Source organism: Microtus oregoni, unplaced genomic scaffold (assembly GCF_018167655.1).
Source record: "Microtus oregoni isolate MIOR12 unplaced genomic scaffold, Mior012 000034F_ref0000314, whole genome shotgun sequence".
Taxonomy (NCBI): Eukaryota; Metazoa; Chordata; class Mammalia; order Rodentia; family Cricetidae; genus Microtus; species Microtus oregoni.
The window spans coordinates 13665873-13686169 of record NW_024543093.1 but is presented as its reverse complement, the minus strand read 5'-3'; the positions used below and the strand labels follow the sequence as shown (position 1 = coordinate 13686169).

Below are 20297 nucleotides of genomic sequence, written 5' to 3'. Positions count from 1 at the left end.
AAATTTTAAAACAAAAGCTCTAACGTATGATCCGTCCCCTGTGGAATGAACCTGTTCCTTTCCGAGATTTCACTGCATTGTAAGACAACACACTCTGGGATTTGGGATGCACTCAACTCACTGCGTCACACCCCCCCCCCCCCCCCCCCGTATTTGCCATGTGCCCTTTCCATAGAGATAGTGCCTTAAGTTAGCTCAGTCCATTACTATCTCTTGCCCCACGGGAATAAAGGACTAAAGAGTAGAAGCAGGCCCAAAGTAGGTTCAAACATAGGAAACACACCTAAGGCTTGATAAGAAACCTCAAAGATAAGAGATGAGGTAAAATCCCATGACTTTCTCACACGTGGGTACAAGTTTCAAAGTATCCATTTCGGCCCTTAACAACCTTCAACCTTTCCCTTGTTTACACTAATGCTCTCTCTCTTTCTTGCAGAACTCAGGTGATTGAGAAAGACTGTGGATATGAATGTGGTAGTCAGTGTGATGAAAATCAGGAGCCAGTACCAGAAAATATTAATAAAGACACGCCTTCTTCAATTAGAGTTTATGAAAGCCAGTCACATGTAAGAAACATCATTGGTCATTCATCCTCACAAATATGTCCACAAGACCAAACTGGAGTAAAACAGTCTGAATATATGGAAGCTGTGGCAAAGGGTTTCAAACATGAGAAACATTGGGAAGATATTAATCAGATACTTGAAACTTTTGCAGAGAAGTCCTGTAAAAATTAATATAATGAGGTCTGTAGGAATCTTCCTTCTGGTAAGTCTCAGGAGAGAACTCACACCAAAGATAAACTCATTGTAGAAGTCTTTTTTTTTTTTTTTTAAAATTTATTTATTTATTATGTATACAATATTCTGTCTGTGTGTATGCCTTCAGGCTAGAAGAGGGCACCAGACCTCATTACAGATGGTTGTGAGCCACCATGTGGTTGCTGGAAATTGAACTCAGGACCTTTGGAAGAACAGGCAATGCTCTTACCCTCTGAGCCATCTCTCCAGCCCCCATTGTAGAAGTCTTAAAGAGGGGCAAATATGGCCAGAAAGATGAAGGGATCCATACAGAAGTGAAACCATTGTGTAAGCATTGTGAAGAAGCTTTCATTGATTCAATTGACCTCATCAGCTATGAAAAAATTCATACTGGTGATAAAAGTTACATTTGTAAGCAATGTGGGAAAACATTTAAATATGCTTCATGTTTTGAGAAACATAAAGTAAGTCACAAAGGAGAGAAACTTTATTCATGTAAGTACTGCGGGAAAGTCTTCACCCGCTCCTATAGTCTTAACATTCATGAAAGTATTCACACCGGAGAAAAGCTTTATATCTGTAAGCATTGTGGAAAAAGCTTCACCAGTCCCGCTTATTTTAAAATTCATGAAAGAATTCATACTGGAGAAAAACCCTACACATGTACATATTATGATAAAACCTTTGCCATTTTGAGTTCTCGTAATACTCATGAAAGAGTTCACAGGGCTGGGAAGGCTTATCCATGTAAGCATTGTGGAAAAGCCTTTACCAGCTCCAGTTGGAGAAATGTTCATGAAAAGAGCCACACTGGAGAGAAGCCTTATGCATGTAAGCATTGTGGAAAAACCTTTTATGGATCTAGTTCTCGTGACTCTCATGAAAGAAGTCACACCGGGGAGAAATCCTTTGTTTGCAAAACATGTGGGAAAATGTTCCTTCTCTCTCATCATTTTATCAGCCATGAAAGAATTCACTCTGGCAAAAAACCTTATGCATGTAAGCATTTTGGAAAAACCTTCACCAGTTCCAGGTGGCGTGAGACTCGTGAAAGAAATCACAATCTAAAGAAGCCTCAGTTTGTATGTAAGCATTGTAAGAAGTCTTTCACCAGTTCAAAGCTCTGTACCATTCATGAAAGAACACACACTAGAAAGAAACTTTATGCTTTTAAGCATTGTGGGAAAACTCTCACCAGTTCCATGCACTGTAATATTCATGAAAGAACTCACACTGGAGAGAAGCCTTATCCCTGTCGCATTGTGGAAAAGCCTTCCCTAATTCTTATAATCGTAATATCCATGAAAGAACTCACACTGGAGAGAAGCCTTATCCCTGTCAGCATTGTGGGAAAACCTTTGCCAGTTCCACTTGCCGTAATATTCATGTAAAAACTCACACTGGAGAGAAGCCGATACATGTAAGCATTGTGGAAAAACATTTACCCGTTCCAGTCATCTGGATATTCATGAATCAACTCACACTGGAGAGAAGCCTTATGCCTGTAAGCATTGTGGGAAAGCCTTCCCTAATTCTTATAATCGTAAAATCCATGAAAGAACTCACACAGGAGAGAAACTTTATGCATGCAAGCATTGTGGAAAAACTTTTCAAACTTCTTATAGTTGTAACATCCATGAAAGAACTCACACAGGAGAGAAACCTTATGCATGTAAGCATTGTGGGAAAACCTTCACTAGTTCTACTTACCGTAACATTCATGAAAGAAATCATAGTGGAGAGAATCTTCCTGCATGCAAGCATTGTGGAAAAACCTTTCAGACTTCTTATAGTTGTAACATCCATGAAAGAACTCACACAGGAGAGAAACCTTATGCATGTAAGCATTGTGGGAAAACCTTCACCAGTTCTGCTTACTGTAACATTCAGGAAAGAATTCACAGTGGAGAGAATCTTCATGCATGCAAGCATTGTGGAAAAACCTTTCAAAGTTCTTATCATTGTAACATCCATGAAAGAACTTACACAGGAGAGAAACCTTATGCATATAAGCATTGTGGGAAAACCTTCACCAGTTCCATTACTTGTAAAATTCATGAAAGAACTCACACAAGAGAGCAGCCTTATGCATGCAAGCATTGTGGCAGTACCTTTGCCATTTTGAGTTCTCTTAACATTCACGAAAGAACTCACACTGGGGCTGGAGAGATGGCTCAGTGGTTAAGAGCATTGCCTGCTCTTCCAAAGGTCCTGAGTTCAATTCCCAGCATCCACATGGTGGCTCACAACCATCTGTAAAGAGGTCTGGCGCCCTCTTCTGGTCCTAGGCATACAGACAGAATATTGTATACATAATAAAGAAATAAATATTAAAAAAAAAAGAACTCACACTGGAGAGAAGCCTTATGCATGCAAGCATTGTGGAAAAGTTTTCACTCGTTCCAGTTATCGTAATATTCATGAAAGAGGACACACTAAAGAGAAGCCTTTAGTGTGTAAGCATTGTGGAAATTTTTGTCAATTTCAATTGGTGGAACACTCCTGAAAGAATTCAGACTAGTTAAAAACCCTTTGTGTGAGAGAAACTGTTCAGTCTGATGATCTTACCATTCATGGAAGAATTCACATGGGAGAGAAGCTTTATGCATGTAAGCATTGTGGAGGGATCTTCAGTTGCTCTTGTCATAAGAATCATGAAAGCAGTCACTCTAGAAAGTAGTATAATACAAGTAAACGTGGGTAAATCGTTCACAAGTTCCACTTGCCACAGGAGTCATAAAAACATTCACACTGGAGAAAAACCATTTGTAAACCATGGAAAACTGTTTCTTTGCTCTAATTATTTTACTAAGCATAAAAGATCTCATAGTGGAGAGGAACATTATTAATGTCACCATTGCGAGAAGCCTTTAATGCTTCTTCCAGTTCCTGTAGCATGCAGTGGAGCAACTTACACTGGGGAGAAGCCTAGTGCATGTAAGCATCTTGCAAAAGTTTTCACAGTTCCGTTTGTTGCAACATTCATAAAGAATTCACCCTGGAGTGAAGCTGTACATGTGTAACCATGTGGAAAAGCCTTTGGCAGTGATGTTTTCTATTATACTCATGAACACACTGATGGAAAACTTTGTAATAAATGTGCGTTGACTGAGTTTTCTGTCCTGCCTGGTTCCCACAATCATTAAGTCCCAAAGAAATCACACAGAGGTCTATATTTGTTATAGACTGATTGGCCCATTAGCTCAGGCTTCTTATTAACTCTTACAACTTATATTAGCTCAATTATTCTAGTATATGTTAGCCACATGGCTCGGTACCTTTTTCAGTGAGGTAGTCACATTTTGCTTCCACTGAGGCTGGGTAAAGGACTGCAGAAAGAACTTTCTTCGTCCCAGAATTTTCCTGTTCTCCTTGACCCACCTCTACTTCCTATCTGATTGTCCCGCTTCTACTTCCTGCCTGGCTACTGGCCAATCAGCATTTATTTAAAATATAACTGACAGAATACAGACCATTGTCCCACACCAAATGTGGAAAATGATTCATAGAATTTAGATGCTTCTGCGTAGTGTGTGCCTATATTTCTGTTTTTCATAGCCTTACACAAACCCATAGAATCTCAGAGTGAAAAGGAGTGTACTGGGTAGAACTTATTCCAGTATTAACTGTGGCAGTGCTTTGGTCAAGTTGCCTATAGTGTGAAATATAAAAGAAGAATGTTGCTGGACATGAGATGTATCAGCTAGTAATGGTTCTTTCCAGAAAACCTGATGATTTCAGTTACCTTCCTGGGTCTTATATGGTGGAAATAGAAAACCAATTACTGAAAGCTGTGTTTTGACAATCATATGCACACTTGTAAACGAACAGAGAAAGAGATACAAATGAGTAAAGTAAAATGTGCAAAGGAGTGAAGACATAAACTAAGAAATATGATGTATTAAATATGGAAAGAAACAGATTGGTAGACTTCAAAACTAATTTTAACTATCAATATGTTAGTATATATAGGATGAAAACCACTTGCAGTGTGTGTAATAATATGGATCATTTTTCATTCCCTAGGACAATAGGCTTTGAATACAAGTGTAGTAGTCTGAGCGAGAATGCCCCTATAGGCTCATAAATTTTAATGCTTTGCTCTCAATTTGTGGGACTCTTTGAGCATGTTTAAAGGGTATGGTAGGTTGAAGAATATCTGTTAACTCTAGCAAAGTTTTGAGATTTCAAAACCTGAAACTCCCAGTGTTTTCTCCATCTCCTGATTATGGATTAGGAGGTGACCTCTCAGCTATTCCTGCTACCATGCCTTTGCTGTGCGGTTGTGGATATGAAACCTCTGTGACTGTAAGGCTAGTGTGACCCTTCCTTTTAAAAGTCGCATTAGCATTTGATTTGTCACAGTTATATAAAAGAAACTTTGACAACCAACTTGGGGCTTTAACAAAAACCAAGTTCAATCAAAAGAAACTTTCAGCCGGGCCATGGTGGCACACGCCTTTAATCCCAGCACTCGGGAGGCAGAGGCAGGCGGATCTCTGTGAGTTCGAGACCAGCCTGGTCTACAGAGCTAGTTCCAGGACAGGCTCCAAAGCCACAGAGAAACCCTGTTTCGAAAAACAAACAAACAAACAAACAAAAGAAACTTTCATTATAAAATTATAAGAAGGCTTGGTCTCGTTTTAAATGAGATAAAAATTTGTGAAAAATTTTTAAGTCGTTAAATTTTATATCAGAAATAAATATTTTGTACAAGTGAGTCCAAATTATTTTAGAAATAAATAGCTTGGAAGAAGTACAGTCACATTCTCAGCATTTTTATTATTCATTCAGTCCTACAGAGGAGTTTTACATTGCATCATGTCTTTATTAGGAAGGTAAGATGTGGCTTCTCTAGTTACTCTAGGTTATATTTTAACATCTGATAATGGAGCTGGGACCCGTATATGAGTGATGATAAATGGTATTTATCTTTCTGGGTCCGGGTAATCAGTTGGTGGAGCTGCTGAGAAGGATAAAATGATATGGCATAGTTGGAGAGGGTGTGTCACTGGGATGGCTTTGAGGTTTCCATGCTCTTACTGTTTCAAGTTAGCCCTATCTCAAGTTTGAACTTTGAGATCATGATGGCAGCTCTCCACTACTGCTCAGGACTATCCTTGCTTGCCCACTGCCATGTTGCCTGCCATGCTAGTCATGGGCTCTAACTTCCAGAAGTGCCAATAGATGTTTACTCTCATAAATTGTTTTAGTTGTCAAGTCTCTTCACAGCAATAGGAAAGTTACTAAGAACCCTATGAACCACAACAGTGATCATAATGGCAAGGTATATCAGTAAAGGCATTCATGTCTTAATGGGCAATCAGTGACTGACTATATATTTATATTTAAGGTCTGTTCAACAGGTGGGCAATTATACCTGTAACTGGAACCCTAATCAACCAATACCGGGCCCACAGAAGTGGGTCCACTCCACCTTAACTGAAGGTCAGAGAGTTTAAGCCTGCTCTTTCAAAGTTGTTGACAAGAAGTCTGACTTAAGGAGTGATTATAAGCAAGATATTCTGACCTAGGGTATGGTTACTTGGGGTTTTGGGTATTATGATGGCCCATAGAGGTGGATCCACTCCACCCTGACCTTCATTTTTCAGACAGGAGGTTTGACCCGGGGAGTGGCTGCCTACAGGATACTTGGTCTAAGGTGTTGTCGCTTCATGTCCTGCCTAAAACATTAGAATGCTTAACTCAGGAGATATTGGTTTGATGTCTCAATATTTGATGAACAGACCAAGTGATGAGTGGATGCTTAAAATAAATCTCACACTAGTTCAGAAATGAGAAATAGATAGTTTATTTAGGGTTAAACTCACAAATCAGAATTCTCTGCTTGAACGGTGGACATAGATCGAATCCAGCAATCCAACAATCTGAACGAACAGCTGGCAAAAAGGAGAAAGGGGCAGATGCAGGCTCTGCATCAGCATATATGGTCTGAGAGGCCACACCCCAGTAGGCAGGTGAACACAACTGTACGACTTCCTACAGTAAATATTGAAACAAGTAGTTGTTGTGTTTGTCCTTTGTGTCATGTTAAAGCAGTCTTGCCTTCCCCCCCTTTTGGATTGGAAAATAAACACAGGCATATTCAGGATTCAATATTCACTGGGTTGCCCTCCAAGTACTATCCTGTGCCTCTGTATTTCTTTCATATCTCTGTCCCTCTTGCCTAACATTCCTAACCCACATGCTTCTACCCTGGAACTTACAAACCCATCGAGGCTGGACTGGGACAGATGTCATCGCAATGTGTGGCTATGACAAACCTGCCAGAATAGGTCATGGAATTTAGGGAACCAACATCTGCCTCTACTAAATCCAGTTGTTTAAATTTTATAAGTCAAAAATGGTAGCTTGAGTATAATAAGGTATAGTTGTACCGCCTTGTTAAGTTCTCCATTCCTCTTGCAAACTGAGGGTGTAGCCTAGAGAACGTTCTTCATCAACATTGATATATAATCCAGGAAAACAGTTCTATCTGTTCCTTCTTGGTCTTAGTTTCCTTCCAGTTCTTTTTGCATCGTATTTTCTCTAAATCTGTTGACATGACACGATCTTAAAATGTTTAGTCTTCCTTATTGATGGAATGGATGACATGAGTGTAATACCCAGGACAGAGATGAGAAATATATGCAGAAAAAGCTTTCTGTTTGGGTCTAGAAGGTCTGGAATCCCTTTCTCTGGCATAAATGACCAATATGTGGTCATTTGAGGAAAATTGTAAGCATGATAGAAGTAAGGTCTAGGAAGATGTCCTTTAGGGGATGCACTGGTCATGACCTATCTCTCTCTCTCTCTCTCTCTCTCTCTCTCTCTCTCTCTCAGATTTTAAAATCATCAAATAATAATCAGCTAGTGATATAAATGTTTACAAGAAACTATACATTACAAATAAATAGTTATCTTTCTGAGTGTATTAAGATTTTAGATTTTTTAATACCATTTAGTGATGATGTCTAATACCATAGATCTAAAGAACGGAATACTTGACATCCAGAGTGGCTTCCTCTGCTTTACAGACATTCCACATGACACAGCCATCGGATTTTATCCTCCGTCTCCAAACTAGTGTGGCCACATGTTCACATTTCCCCCAATCATTCCAGATTTATAAAAAATGATCAATAACCCTTCTTCTGGAGGAAATTGCATTTTCTCTATGGAAAAAAGCAGTCACGTTTAAACTCAGACAGTGAAGGCCTCTTGTGGATCCCGACTCTCTGACTGGGAAGCTCAGTTCTGCATGACTAATGTAAATCTGGATTTCAGTGGAAATCAGCTGTCCCAGTTCTCGGTACACCTTTAGGCCTTGGTTCTAGACAAATTAACTGGAAGTGAGCAGTGCAGTAACTACAGTCTAAGTGTTCTATTTCAGTACTCACCACTAGGAAAGGACCTCCATGCCAGTGTGATAGCGAGGCTCATAAGTATATATTCATGTAAATATAAGCATATTCAAAATATGAATATGTTTACATTTGTGGCTGCACATTTTTTGCCAACTAAAGAGCAGGCACGCTTGATAATTAGGGAATGTGATTCATGTGTAAAAGGTATTATCATGTCTCTTTTGTCTTATGCTGTAACTTCCATAGGATAATTGTCAAATCATATTTGGCACATAAATATTACTCATATCCCCACTTTTGGAAATTTAAAATATGTACATACCATTGCAGACAACTATTCATTGGTCATGTTTGCTCTTCCTCTATCAGGAGAAGCAGTTAAGGATGCTATCATCTTTTTACTTAGAGTTTTGCTATTTTAGAACCCTGTAAAATATTTGAAACTATTAGTAGTCCTCCTTTTCATGAATTTTGCCAACATCATGCTGTATCCCACATTACAGGCATTCCATATAACCTGCAGGGTCAATCTTTTGGTGAAAGAGTCAATGGACAACTTATTTCTTTAGAAATAAAGAAGCAGGAGAAGGGTAGTATAGCTACTCCTTATAATATTGATTTTCTATTTTATATACTTAAAATTTTTTAAATTTGGGAAAGGGTGGCCTTACTGCCACAGAATATTATTAGGCCCCTTCAAGTAAATTTAGGATCAGGGTTCTTTGGTAAGGTATTATGTCTGATCAATGGAGTAGCTCAGATCTAATAATTCACTGGAGCCAAGCCTACATTTGCATTTTTCTTTTTTTAAATATTAATTTATTATGTATGCAATATTCTGTCTGTATGTAGGCCAGAAGAGGGCACCAGACCTTATTACAGATGGTTGTGAGCCACCATGTGGTTGCTGGGAATTGAACTCAGGACCTTTGGAAGAGCAGGCAATGCTCAACCACTGAGCCATCTTTCCAGCCCTGTGTTTTTCTTCAGAGGACGGAAAAGCCACTGTGGATGCCTGGAAGACTGACTTAAACTGTGGAAGATTGATGAAGAGGTTCCAAGTCTTCTGCAGAAGTTTTAGATTAAGAGAAGAAAGTTGAAGAGCTACTGGGGCAACCTGGACCTGGTTCTCAAGTCTACAGTGGCCCTATTCTAGTTAGCCTTTGGGCCAACCCTGACTCGAATCAGCAAGGGACATAGAGGACGTACCCCCAGACTCTTGGGTCTGTGGGGACCCCATTCATGCAGGAACATCGATCCCTACCTATGGCCCGAATGGGTGATGGCCACAACACAGTGGAGTAGGCCATGTGATTCTAAACCTGGCCTGCAGTGATACTTCAGCCAAAACCCCACAAAAATGCCGCAGCCAAGAGCCCACCCTTATGGTGGTTAGGCCATGGGGCACTATAAGAATCTCCTAGTAATGAGGATTCATGGATCAGCCTTGCATTACAGTGCTCTGAGTGGTACAGGGAGACCCACCATCAGGCCTGGGGCTGCCCATCCCAGGATTCAAAAAGAAAAAAAATGGGCCCATCTGGTACCTTACAGTATCAGCTAGAAGGCCACTATTAGAGTGAGCAGTGGTATGGTATTGCATCTTATAGGAGAGAGAGAGAGAGAGAGAGAGAGAGAGAGAGAGAATGGTTCAGTGATGTGGGTTTCCCCTCTGTATAGCATTGGGTAATAAAGAAGCTTCTTTGACCTATGATAGGACAAAATAGAGCTAAGTGGAAAAACTAAACTCAATACTGGGAGAAAGGAGGCAAAGGAGAAACACGCCATGTAGCTGCGGAGGAGACAGATGCTGGAAGGTTCTTGGTAAGCCACGATTGGTGCACAGATTAATAGAGATGGGTTAATTTAAGATTTAAGAGCTAGCTAGAAATACTCACAAGCTAATAGGCTAAGCAGTGATTTAATTTATACAGTTTTTGTGTTATTATTTCATGGCTGGGAATGAATGAACAGCCTCTGTCAACAGATCAGGTCCTGTGGACAGAGGCAAATCTGACGAGATGTGAGAGGAAGGGAGTGGGTTGAGACAGTGAGGGAGTGCAACCCTTGACCAGGGGCAACAGCACTCAGGAAAGGGAGCCCTGCACTTTGTCTGAGCAGCACACCAGAGATGATCCTCTAGATGAGAGTACGGATGAGCCAACTTTGAGGACTGGATAACGGAAGACCTAGCCTCACCCCTCATCTGCAGCATAGCAACAAGGGCTGGCAGGGGATGACCCTCCCCTGCCCATCAACACTGAAGCAAGTAGGAGAGTTGACCCTGTGTTCATCATCCCTGGTCCATACCAGCTGCACCAGTCAGGAGAGCAAGCCCTGCACCTCATCAGGGCAGCACAATCCATCCAACACTGTTGGCACAAGTGTGGAAGAATGGATGCTGCAAGAACAAACCACACCTTTCTCAGTGGTTTTGTTACCCTCTCCACAGAGGTCTTATAAACTATTTATTTTATGTTTCTGCTCATTTGTGTAGATGTATTTGAGTGTAAATGGGTGTGTGTGTGTGTGTGTGTGTGTGTGTGTGTGTGTGTTTGTGCATGTCTCCAAGGGCTAGAAAAGAGTCATGACTGCCCTGGAAAAGGAATTACATTAGTGTCACTCACCAGTATGGGTGGTTGGGAATGAACTGGGGTATTCTAGAAGACATCCAAGTGCTCTTAGCTCCTTAGTCCTCATTCTAGATCTTTTCAACTTGGTTCAGAGTCTGTGACTGGAGAACTATGTAAATGACAAAGAAACCACCCAAACTGCCATGCAGATGGAGGGTTGGTTTGGTTTGAAATAGGTCAGTCATATCCTCTACTCCAAGCTTCAAGGAACATCTAAGAAAAAGGGTAGAGATTCTAAGGGCCAGAACATGAGAAGAGCAACCAAGGTTTTTTCAGCATATGATATAGTCACTGCACATAAAAATTCTGTACATGTGGCAATGTTCAAAAGCTACATGGGATTGAGCTTGTGGGTGTTTTATCTTGGGAAAAGGAGGGGCAAAACTACTGAACTGTATCACTCAGGGAGAATTTCCGACAAACAGCTACTGAGTACAGGGGAGTTGGGTTCTTCAATTAATAAATTGCCATCCAGGCTTCAGCAGAAAATCCAAATTAAATTCGGTTGACCACAAATAGATACAAAAGGGGGAGAATGTGCTGAGAAGTAATTGTTGAGGAATAGAAAGAAGGGATTAAAACAGGTAATTGAAAATTTGAAAAACTAAACTTTTTTATACAAATACATGAAACTGTTTAAAGATTAAAGGATCAGTAAAAATTGAAAAATAAAACACTGCAAATGTTTATTTGAAGAACACTGATGAGTATAAAACAGAATTTATATAAGTACAGGGGTAGAACTAGTACAAAGATTAAAAACACTTACTGCTCTTCCAGAGTACTGGAGTTTGTTTCCTTGTATCATGTTCACAACTTTTTCTAGATCTAGAACATCCTACACTGTAGGAGAAAATGCAGGTATAATCCAGTGGCCAGCCTACTTGGCATACCGCCCTTCTAAAGAAGAAGCATGGCTTACCATGCTCCTGAGTATTCCCAGAAGTCAGAACGCTGAATTCTGAAGTACCATGAGTAGATGGTAGCTGGCCTGCAAATGAGTCTGCACTCTTCGTGTCTCTAGTGTGCTTCTGTATAGAGACCCTGGTGGTACGGGTGCTCAGTGACCAACCTGAGCTAATGTGCTAACCTGTCAGAGTGGAAAGGCTTCCAGTAGAAGCAGTTGTTCATGTACAATGGAGCAGACGGTGCTCCCTGAAAGTGTGACTCTTTCGTAAGTCACAGGCATTACTGTCTTGTGGAGGAACACCCTGGTATACACACACACACACACACACACACACACACACACACCAAATAATTATTATCTGTGTGGAGAAATAACCTATATTTTATTTAGTGGCACAATTATTTCTAAGGGCTCTTTAGCAGTAGGGGATTAAATGCTATGAACTATCATTTTACTAACACCATTTTTTTTTTTTGGAGATGAAAGGGTTTATTTCATCTTAGAGCTTACATTTCACCATGAAGGGAATTCTGAGTAGGAACCTGGAAAGAGAAACTGAGTAATACTCCTTATTTCATTTCTCCCCTGATTTGCTCACCTTACTTTCTTTTTTTTTATATTTTAATTTTTTTTCATTTTTTTTATTGCGAAAAGAAGAAAAAAAACATAAACAAAAAACAAGTTTCCACCTCCTCCCAGCCTCCCATTTCCCTTCCCCTCCTCCCACCCTTCTCCCCCTCCTCCCACCCTTCTCCCCCTCCTCCCACCCTTCTCCCCCTCCTCCCACCCTTCTCCCCCTCACCCCACTCCTCTCCCCCTCCCTCTCCAGTCCACAGAGCTACTAACACCATTTTTAATAAGACAATAACCACCTTAGCTTCAGGTCATACATGTTTTATAGAATTTAATTTAAGTCTCCAGAAAGCAATTTAAGTAGCAGAGCCAAATCCTTAATAGTGATAAGCAGGTAAGAGTGTATCCCATTGACCTAAGTCAAAATTATAAATTTTGCTATTTTAGTTTGCTTACTATGGAAGCTAAGCATTCATTTACATGTTGATTATACATGAAGGAGAAAATGACATGCATATCTCGAATGACTAAGAACTCTGGAAATTTTATCTGTGTTGGTTCAAGTGCTTAATGTCGTAATTGTAACTGTTTCTCTAGGAGAGGTTGGGCTTTTTAGGCCTTTCCTCATGAAGGGACCATTGACAGTCTGTATTTATTATTTCCACTATGACAAAAATGCAAACAAACAAAAATAAAAATAAATAAACTAAGAGAAATCAATCATTCAAGCAAAGAAGCAAAGAAGCAACTACTATAGCACAAAATAACCTCAGGTTTGGGGCAGTTAAACTAGCTCATAGTGCAGGCCGTGGACTCCCACCAGCCATTTCTTGGAATTAAGATATTGCAGTGGCCTATCTTGGCATATTTGTGGCAAAAAAGGCCAAGAGTCAGAGAAATTTGATCTCTATTCAGATTTCTTGGGAGAGCCTGGCTGCAGAAAACATTTATTCACCCTGCCCAGAGTAACTGAAATGTGGCCAGCGGAAGACCATCCATCTTCCCTTCTCCCTCCCCCACCATCTCAATTTAAGAAAATAATGATATGAATTTTAACTCTGCTTTCATGGTCTCTCTCTTTTTTTTTATTGAAGAAAAAAAAATTTCCGCCTCCTCCCAGCCTCCCATTTCCCTCCCACTCCTCTCCCCCTCCCCCCACCCCTCTCCCCCTCCCTCTCCAGTCTGAAGAGCAGTCAGGGTTCCCTGCCCTGTGGAAAGTCCAAAGTCTTCCCCCCTCCATCCTGGTCTAGGAAGGTGAGCATCCAAACTGGCTAGGCTCCCACAAAGCCAGAACATGAAGTAGGATCAAGACCCAGTGCCATTGTCCTTGGCTTCTCAGCAGCCCTCATTGTTCGCCATGTTCAGAGAGTCCGGTTTTATCCCATGCTTATTCAGTCCCAGTCCAGCTGGGCTTGGTGAGCTCCCAATAGATCAGCCCCACTGTCTCTGTGGGTGGGTGCACCCCTTGTGGTCCTGACTTCTTTGCTCATCTTCTCCCTCATTTCTGCTCCTCATTGGGACCTTGGGAGCTCAGTCCGGTGCTCCAGTGCGGGTCTCTGTCTCTATCTCCATCCATCGCCAGATGAAGGTTCTTTGGTGATATGCAAGATATTCATCAGTATGGCTATAGGATCGGGTCATTTCAGGTTCTCTCTTCTCAGCTGCCCAAGGAACTAACTGGGGACATCTCCCTGGACACCTTTTACATCTTAATATATCAATGATTGTACAAAATGCATTGTCTCAAAGAACTCGTATCAATTTATCTGGCATACAGATGCTAGAAACCAGCCAAGGTCCTCTGGAATTGACGTCTGTGGTATCATCTGCTGAGCCATATATCCACCTCTGATTGACATTAAGATTTTAACAGAAATAAACCATAACATTCACCAATACTTTCTTCAGATGGCCACCCTGGGGTGTTGAGATAATTCAGCCAATAAAAGCTAGGCTCGAGTCTGTCAGCTGCCCTAGGAGTCTTGGGCCCTTGGCTGCTGTCGCTGTCTGCTCAAGCCTCTCGGGAACTCTGTCCGCCTGCTCAGACTGCCCAGACCGTCTGCATCTCTACCCAGCGCTGCCTCTGAGCCCTCAGCGTAGGCCCTGCGGCCGACATGAGCAAGGACCATCTCCTCAACGACTCCCAGATTGAAGCGGATTTCTGATTGAATGATTCTCACAAATACAAAGATGGAGAACACCAACATAAGGAGCACAAGAAGGATAAGGAAAAGGACCGGGAAAAGTCTAAGCACAGCAACAGTGAACATAAAGATTCTGAAAAGAAACATAAAGAGAAAGAGAAAACCAAACACAAAGATGGAAGTTCAGAAAAACATAGACAAACATAAAGACAGAGACAAGGAAAAACGAAAGGAGGGAAAGAGTAGAGCAGCTGGGGATGCAAAATTAAAGGAGAAGGAAAATGGCTTCTCTAGTTCACCACGAATTAAAAATGAACCTGAAGGGCTGGAGATACGGCTCAGTGGTTAAGAGCACTGACTGCTCTTCCAGAGGACCCTGGTTCAATTCCCAGCACCCACATGGCAGCTCACAATTGTCTGAAGATCCAGTTGCAGGGGATCTGACACCTTCACACCAATGCACATAAAATAAAGTTAAATACAGCATTAAAAAAAATGAACCTGAAGATGATGGCCGTTTTGCTCCTCCAAAAGAGGATATAAAGCCCCTGAAGAGACCTCGAGATGAGGATGATGCTGATTATAAACCTAAGAAAATTAAGACAGAAGATATTAAGAAGGAGAAGAAAAAAATTAGAAGAAGAGGATGGCAAATTGAAAAAGCTGAGTCCCAAAGCAGAAGAAGTAGTTACATTCTTTGCAAAAAATGCTTGACCATGAATATACTACTAAGGAAATATTCAGAAAAAAAATCTTTAAAGATTGGAGAAAGGAAATGACTAATGAGGAGAAAAATACAATTACCAACCTAAGCAAATGCGACTTCACACAGCTGAGTCAGTGTTTTCAAGGCCAGTCTAAGGCTCGGAAGCAGACGAGTAAGGAAGGAAAATGGAAAATCAAAGAAGAAAATGAAAAATTATTGAAAGAATATGGCTTTTGTGTTATGGATAATCATAGAGAGCAGATTGCAAACTTCAAGATAGAGTCTCCAAGGGCTTTTTCGTGGCCGAGGCAACCATCCCAAGATGGGCATGCTGAAGAGAAGGATCATGCCTGACAACATCATTGTCAACTGTAACAAAGATGCCAAGGTCCCTTCTCCTTCTCCAGGACACAAATGGAAAGAAGTCCGACATGATAACAAGGTTACTTGGCTGGTCTCCTGGACAGAGAATATACAGGGTTCTATCAAATACATCATGCTGAATCCCAGTTCCCGAATCAAGGGCAGAAATACGAGACTGCTCGGCAGCTGAAGAAGTGTGTGAACAAGGTCCGAAATCAGTATAGGGAAGATGGGAAGCCCAAAGAGATGAAAGTTCGGCAGAGAGCTGTAGCACTGTACTTCATTGATAAGGTTTTTAAGAACTTACAAATATTTATGGAGAACAAACAGCCTGAGGATGATCGTTTTGATGGATTTAATACTGGTATTCTAAATAAGCATCTTCAGAATCTCATGGAAGGTTTGACTGCTAAGGTTTTCCGTACGTACAATGCCTCCATCACGCTACAACAGCAGCTTAAAGAGCTCACAGCCCCTTATGAGAATGTACCAGCAAAGATTCTTATAACCGTGCCAATCGAGCTGTTGTGATTGTAACCACCAGAGGGCGCCACCAAAGACCTTTGAGATGAACTTGCAGTCTAAGATTGCTGCCAAGAAAAACCAGGTAGCAGATGCTCGAAGGGACCTGAAAAGTGCTAAGGTTGATGCCAAAGTCATGAAGGATGCAAAGACCAAGAAGGTTGTAGAGTCCAAAAAGAAGGCTGTCCAGAGACAAGAAGAGCTGCTGATGACGCTAGAAGTTCAAGCAACAGATGGAGGGGAGAATAAACAAATTGCCTTGGGAACTTCCGAATTCAATTATCTGGACCCTAGGATCAAAGTGGCTTGGTGTAACAAGTGTGTGTGTGGGGGTCCCAAATGAGAAGATTTACAACAAAGCCCCTAAGGAGAAGTTTGCTTGGGCCATTGATATGACCAATGAGGACTACAAGTTTTGACCAGTCTTGCCAGGGGTTCTATGAAAAGGTGTGGTTTGGGGAAGATGGGAGAGGCTGCAAGTCTTAAACAAACCAACATCTTCGCAAAAAGATAGACCTGGAGATATTATAAGGGACATCTGGGCCAGTTATCCTATGGACAACTTATTTAAAAATATTTCAGATATCAAAATTCTAAGTGTTTGATTTGTTTTGAATTTTATTTTTATTTTCCAGATTATATTGGTGTGTTTTTACAGTTAGGGTTTTGCAATAACTTCTATATTTTAATAGAAACAAATTCCTAAACTCCCTCCTCTCCCCTATTTCAGGAATTTAAATTTAAGTAGAACAAATCAAAAACCCAGCACACCTATTGGAGTTGTCACTCTATTGTCATGGGAATCAGATTTCATTAAACTTGGAGCAGTTGTGACATTGGCTGTGTTTTGGTTCAGGCACCTATTCACAGAAAAGCATGATGGGAAAATATTTCCTGACTTGAGTGTTCCTTTTTAAGTGTGAATTTTTATTACTTTTTAAATTATTTTAAAATATTTACGCCTTCTTCTTGATCTTAAAGATCGTGTAGCTTGGGGTGAGGAGAGATGAAGGGCGAGCGAGTCTAAGGATCATGAAATAAGCAGTGACTGAAACCATTTTCCCGTCAGTTTTGGTTTGGAGCATTCTTGGTGCCCTTTAAGAGATCCATCTTTTTCATTGGAGACCCCAGTCTTTCATTTGAAAGATTTTATTGTCTAAAAACTTCTACAGGTCAATAAATTTAGAGGAAAATGAGCATTTGGTCCAAGAAAAAAAACAACAAAAAGAAAAAAACCAAAAAGGAAAAGTAATAAAGATTTTAGTGCTTTTATTTTTTCTTTTGTAATTGTGTAAAAAAAATGGGGGGGGGGACATAAAAAGCAAAATTTTTAATGTGAAGACTTTTTTCTACAATAATTAGTTTTAAAGGCATTGTTAGCTTAGTATGTGTGCAGAGGCCATTCCCTCATTTTTCCTCAAGTATCTTCTATTTTTATCATGAATTCCTTTTTAATCAACTCTAGGTTATTTAAAATAAACTCCTATAACTTAATGGGAAAAAAAGCTAGGCTCACTAAATTTTAACTAAATTGCATCTCTGAACATGACCATCACAGATGTTCTTCATATGACAGTGACTGTTTTAACTAATCTTAGTCATGATGTGACTGACTGTCCTCACAGCTAAACAACCCCCATATTGGTGAGTTCAAAAATGTTCTCTTGAAGAAGATGATTGCCACCCACTCTCTGGATGAGCCAAGGGGATGTTGTTAAAAATGTACATTGGACCTGATACAGCTGCTAAAGTCTTTGATGTTTCAGGTGTGACTATGATTTCAGGATTGTCAAGAAAAGGATGTTGCCTGTCCAGCATACCTCTTGACTAGTTTGAAGAGTAACAATAGTTCAAGAAATAATAAAGTTGCATAATTGTCCTAGGAAGAATTATCCTAACCACAAGAGTCTAAGAAAAATGCAAATAAATAGATGATATCAAAAGTTAATGAGAACAGTCTAGGAATAGGGAATAATGAAAGCAAAATCATAGAAACTCAAATGCCCTCATTTCTAATAACTGTGCCAATAATGTGGGACACAACAGTGTAGGAAGCCAAGAGAACAGGGACTTGAGAACAAGAGATAAGCAATGCCAACTTAAAACTAAGTTTCTAAGTTATGTATCTACAGGATTATAGGAAAAAACCTGGTATATTCTCCAAAGGAGATACAGTAGTATAGAATATAGAACGAAGTGATTCAACCTTGGCTGATGAGTTGATTGTGAGAGTTTAGATTTCACTACAGCTAAATATTAACCACCAAAGCTAAACTTCTTTTTTTGCTTTGCATCACACTGTAACTGCAAAGACTGCTGACTGGGCACACTCTATTTTTCTACCTGTAGACGTGCCTAGTGAGAAAACATCCTTTGTTGCTTGCTATCTGCTTATGCTTGTGATATTAAAGTTACAAATCAAGTAGGTAATGATTACCAGTGGGAAAATTCAGGAATGGAAAGGATAGGAAGTAAGGGAACAAATTGGCAATTATTTTAATTATTATTAGAAACTTAAGGAAACAAATATGAGTGTAACTGTTTATGAATCTATTAAAACTATGAATATAGTATCATGGTATCCATAAAATGACTCATGCTATCCAGGGCCACGGCCACTTGTTTGAAACAGGTGGTCAGAGATTTCTTTCTTTCACCGACTTCACACATCCATCCCAGGTCATGGGACCCATTAGGAGCAAGGCTCCTAGCAGCCTATCTCTCTTGGGCAAATGATTTCCAAAAGGAGAGACTGCATAGCAGGGTTTCCTATAAGGAGTTGGTGCAATGTCCTCATTGCAAACCCGCCCCCATCAGCCCTATGTAGGATCTCTGCTAGCTTTCTCCCATTGCACACCTTCCCTGCATAGCAGCAAAGTAGGTGCCACTTGACAATGAGCTCTTTGTCTTCTGAAGTCAGACTCCACTCTCCTTCCTGCGTTTAGTCTTCTGTACCCTGAAATGTAGTACTAGTGAAAATTCTATTTTTGCCTCCAAAGAAGTTCACCTTGTAAAATGATTAATTCCTGATTAAATATTCCTTCATGCAATTTCTTCTACTTGGAGAGGCTGAGAGCAAAAGAAGCAAACAACAACGCAATACCAAGCCCTTGATCCACTCTCAAAGGGCAAGCCTGGGAAAGATTTTCAAATACTTCAATTTTGCCCCAGAATTAGTCAGTGAAAAGATGTCGGATTTAAAACTTTCTTCCTCCATGACTGGGAATTGTGACACCCTATTACAGGGCAAACCGTTCAACCCTTGCATATGATTAATGCCATTTCCCTCCATCTCGACTCTCCTCCACTGTGTAAAATGTACATTGCTTAGTTCTAACCACTGAGTCTTCCTTCTTGTGGCCTCTCTGATCTACAGAACAGGAAACTATCATAGTCAGAGATATTTCAGTGTGTCCTGTAATCCCATGGAACTCATTTAACCTGGAAATAGGATCCAAAATAGTATTATCCTGTCCACACTGGTTCAGGTTCCCAAACATGAGTTTTGAACATTACAATGGATATGTGATACAGTAGTGAGGAAATCCTGCTTAAAAATGTAGCTGTTGAAGCCGGGCGGTGGTGGCGCACGCCTTTAATCCCAGCACTTGGGAGGCAGAGGCAGGCGGATCTCTGTGAGTTCGAGACCAGCCTGGTCTACAAGAGCTAGTTCCAGGACAGGCTCCAAAACCACAGAAAAACCCTGTCTCGAAAAACCAAAATAAATAAATAAATAAATAAATAAATAAATAAATAAATAAAAATGTAGCTGTTGAGGCTACAGTGAGGGTGCAGTGCTTAAGAGTCCTTATTGCTCTTACAAAAGGCATGGATTTTATATCCTGAAACTACTTGGTGGCTCCTAATCACCTATAAATTAAATTCCAAGTGATCTGGTTCCCTTCTCTGACTTCCACAGCAAACAATCATGGTGGTTATACAAACATGCAGATAAAACATTGTGGCATACAAAATGAGATTCATTCATCTAAGGATTTTAAAATTTTTAACTGAATATTATTTATTTATTTGTTTGTTTGTTTATTGTTGTTCTACAAAGCTTTATTTTTACTTAGTCCAAGGCTTGAGGGACACCATGGCTGTTATAAAGCTGCCTAATGGCTTGAAAGGTTGAGGTGGAGGTCCTCAGGCTGACTGGTACAAAGACAAAGCCACAGCCTCTTGGATGGCAAGGGGAACTCCAAGTCATGCATGAGTGTGAAACAGTAAGGACATAGTCACCCAGAGATTGTCTGGGCATGCCAGTCTGCTTGGGTCTGGCCCTGTCAGTCTAGGGAAGTAGGTCAGGTTGTTGCCA

At 40.5% G+C, this 20297-nt stretch overlaps 1 protein-coding gene and 1 pseudogene across 1 annotated transcript; both read left to right on the top strand.

The window, feature by feature from the left end:
- Positions 1 to 26: 26 nt before the first annotated feature.
- On the top strand, positions 27 to 2152 carry LOC121432319 (zinc finger protein 14-like). The gene is made up of 3 exons (XM_041630172.1): positions 27 to 79; positions 437 to 726; positions 1011 to 2152. The coding sequence occupies exons 1-3, from the start codon at positions 27 to 29 to the stop codon at positions 2150 to 2152; spliced, it is 1485 nt and encodes a 494-aa protein (XP_041486106.1).
- A 12927-nt stretch (positions 2153 to 15079) lies between these two features.
- LOC121432425 lies at positions 15080 to 16398 on the top strand (annotated as a pseudogene).
- Positions 16399 to 20297: the final 3899 nt, after the last annotated feature.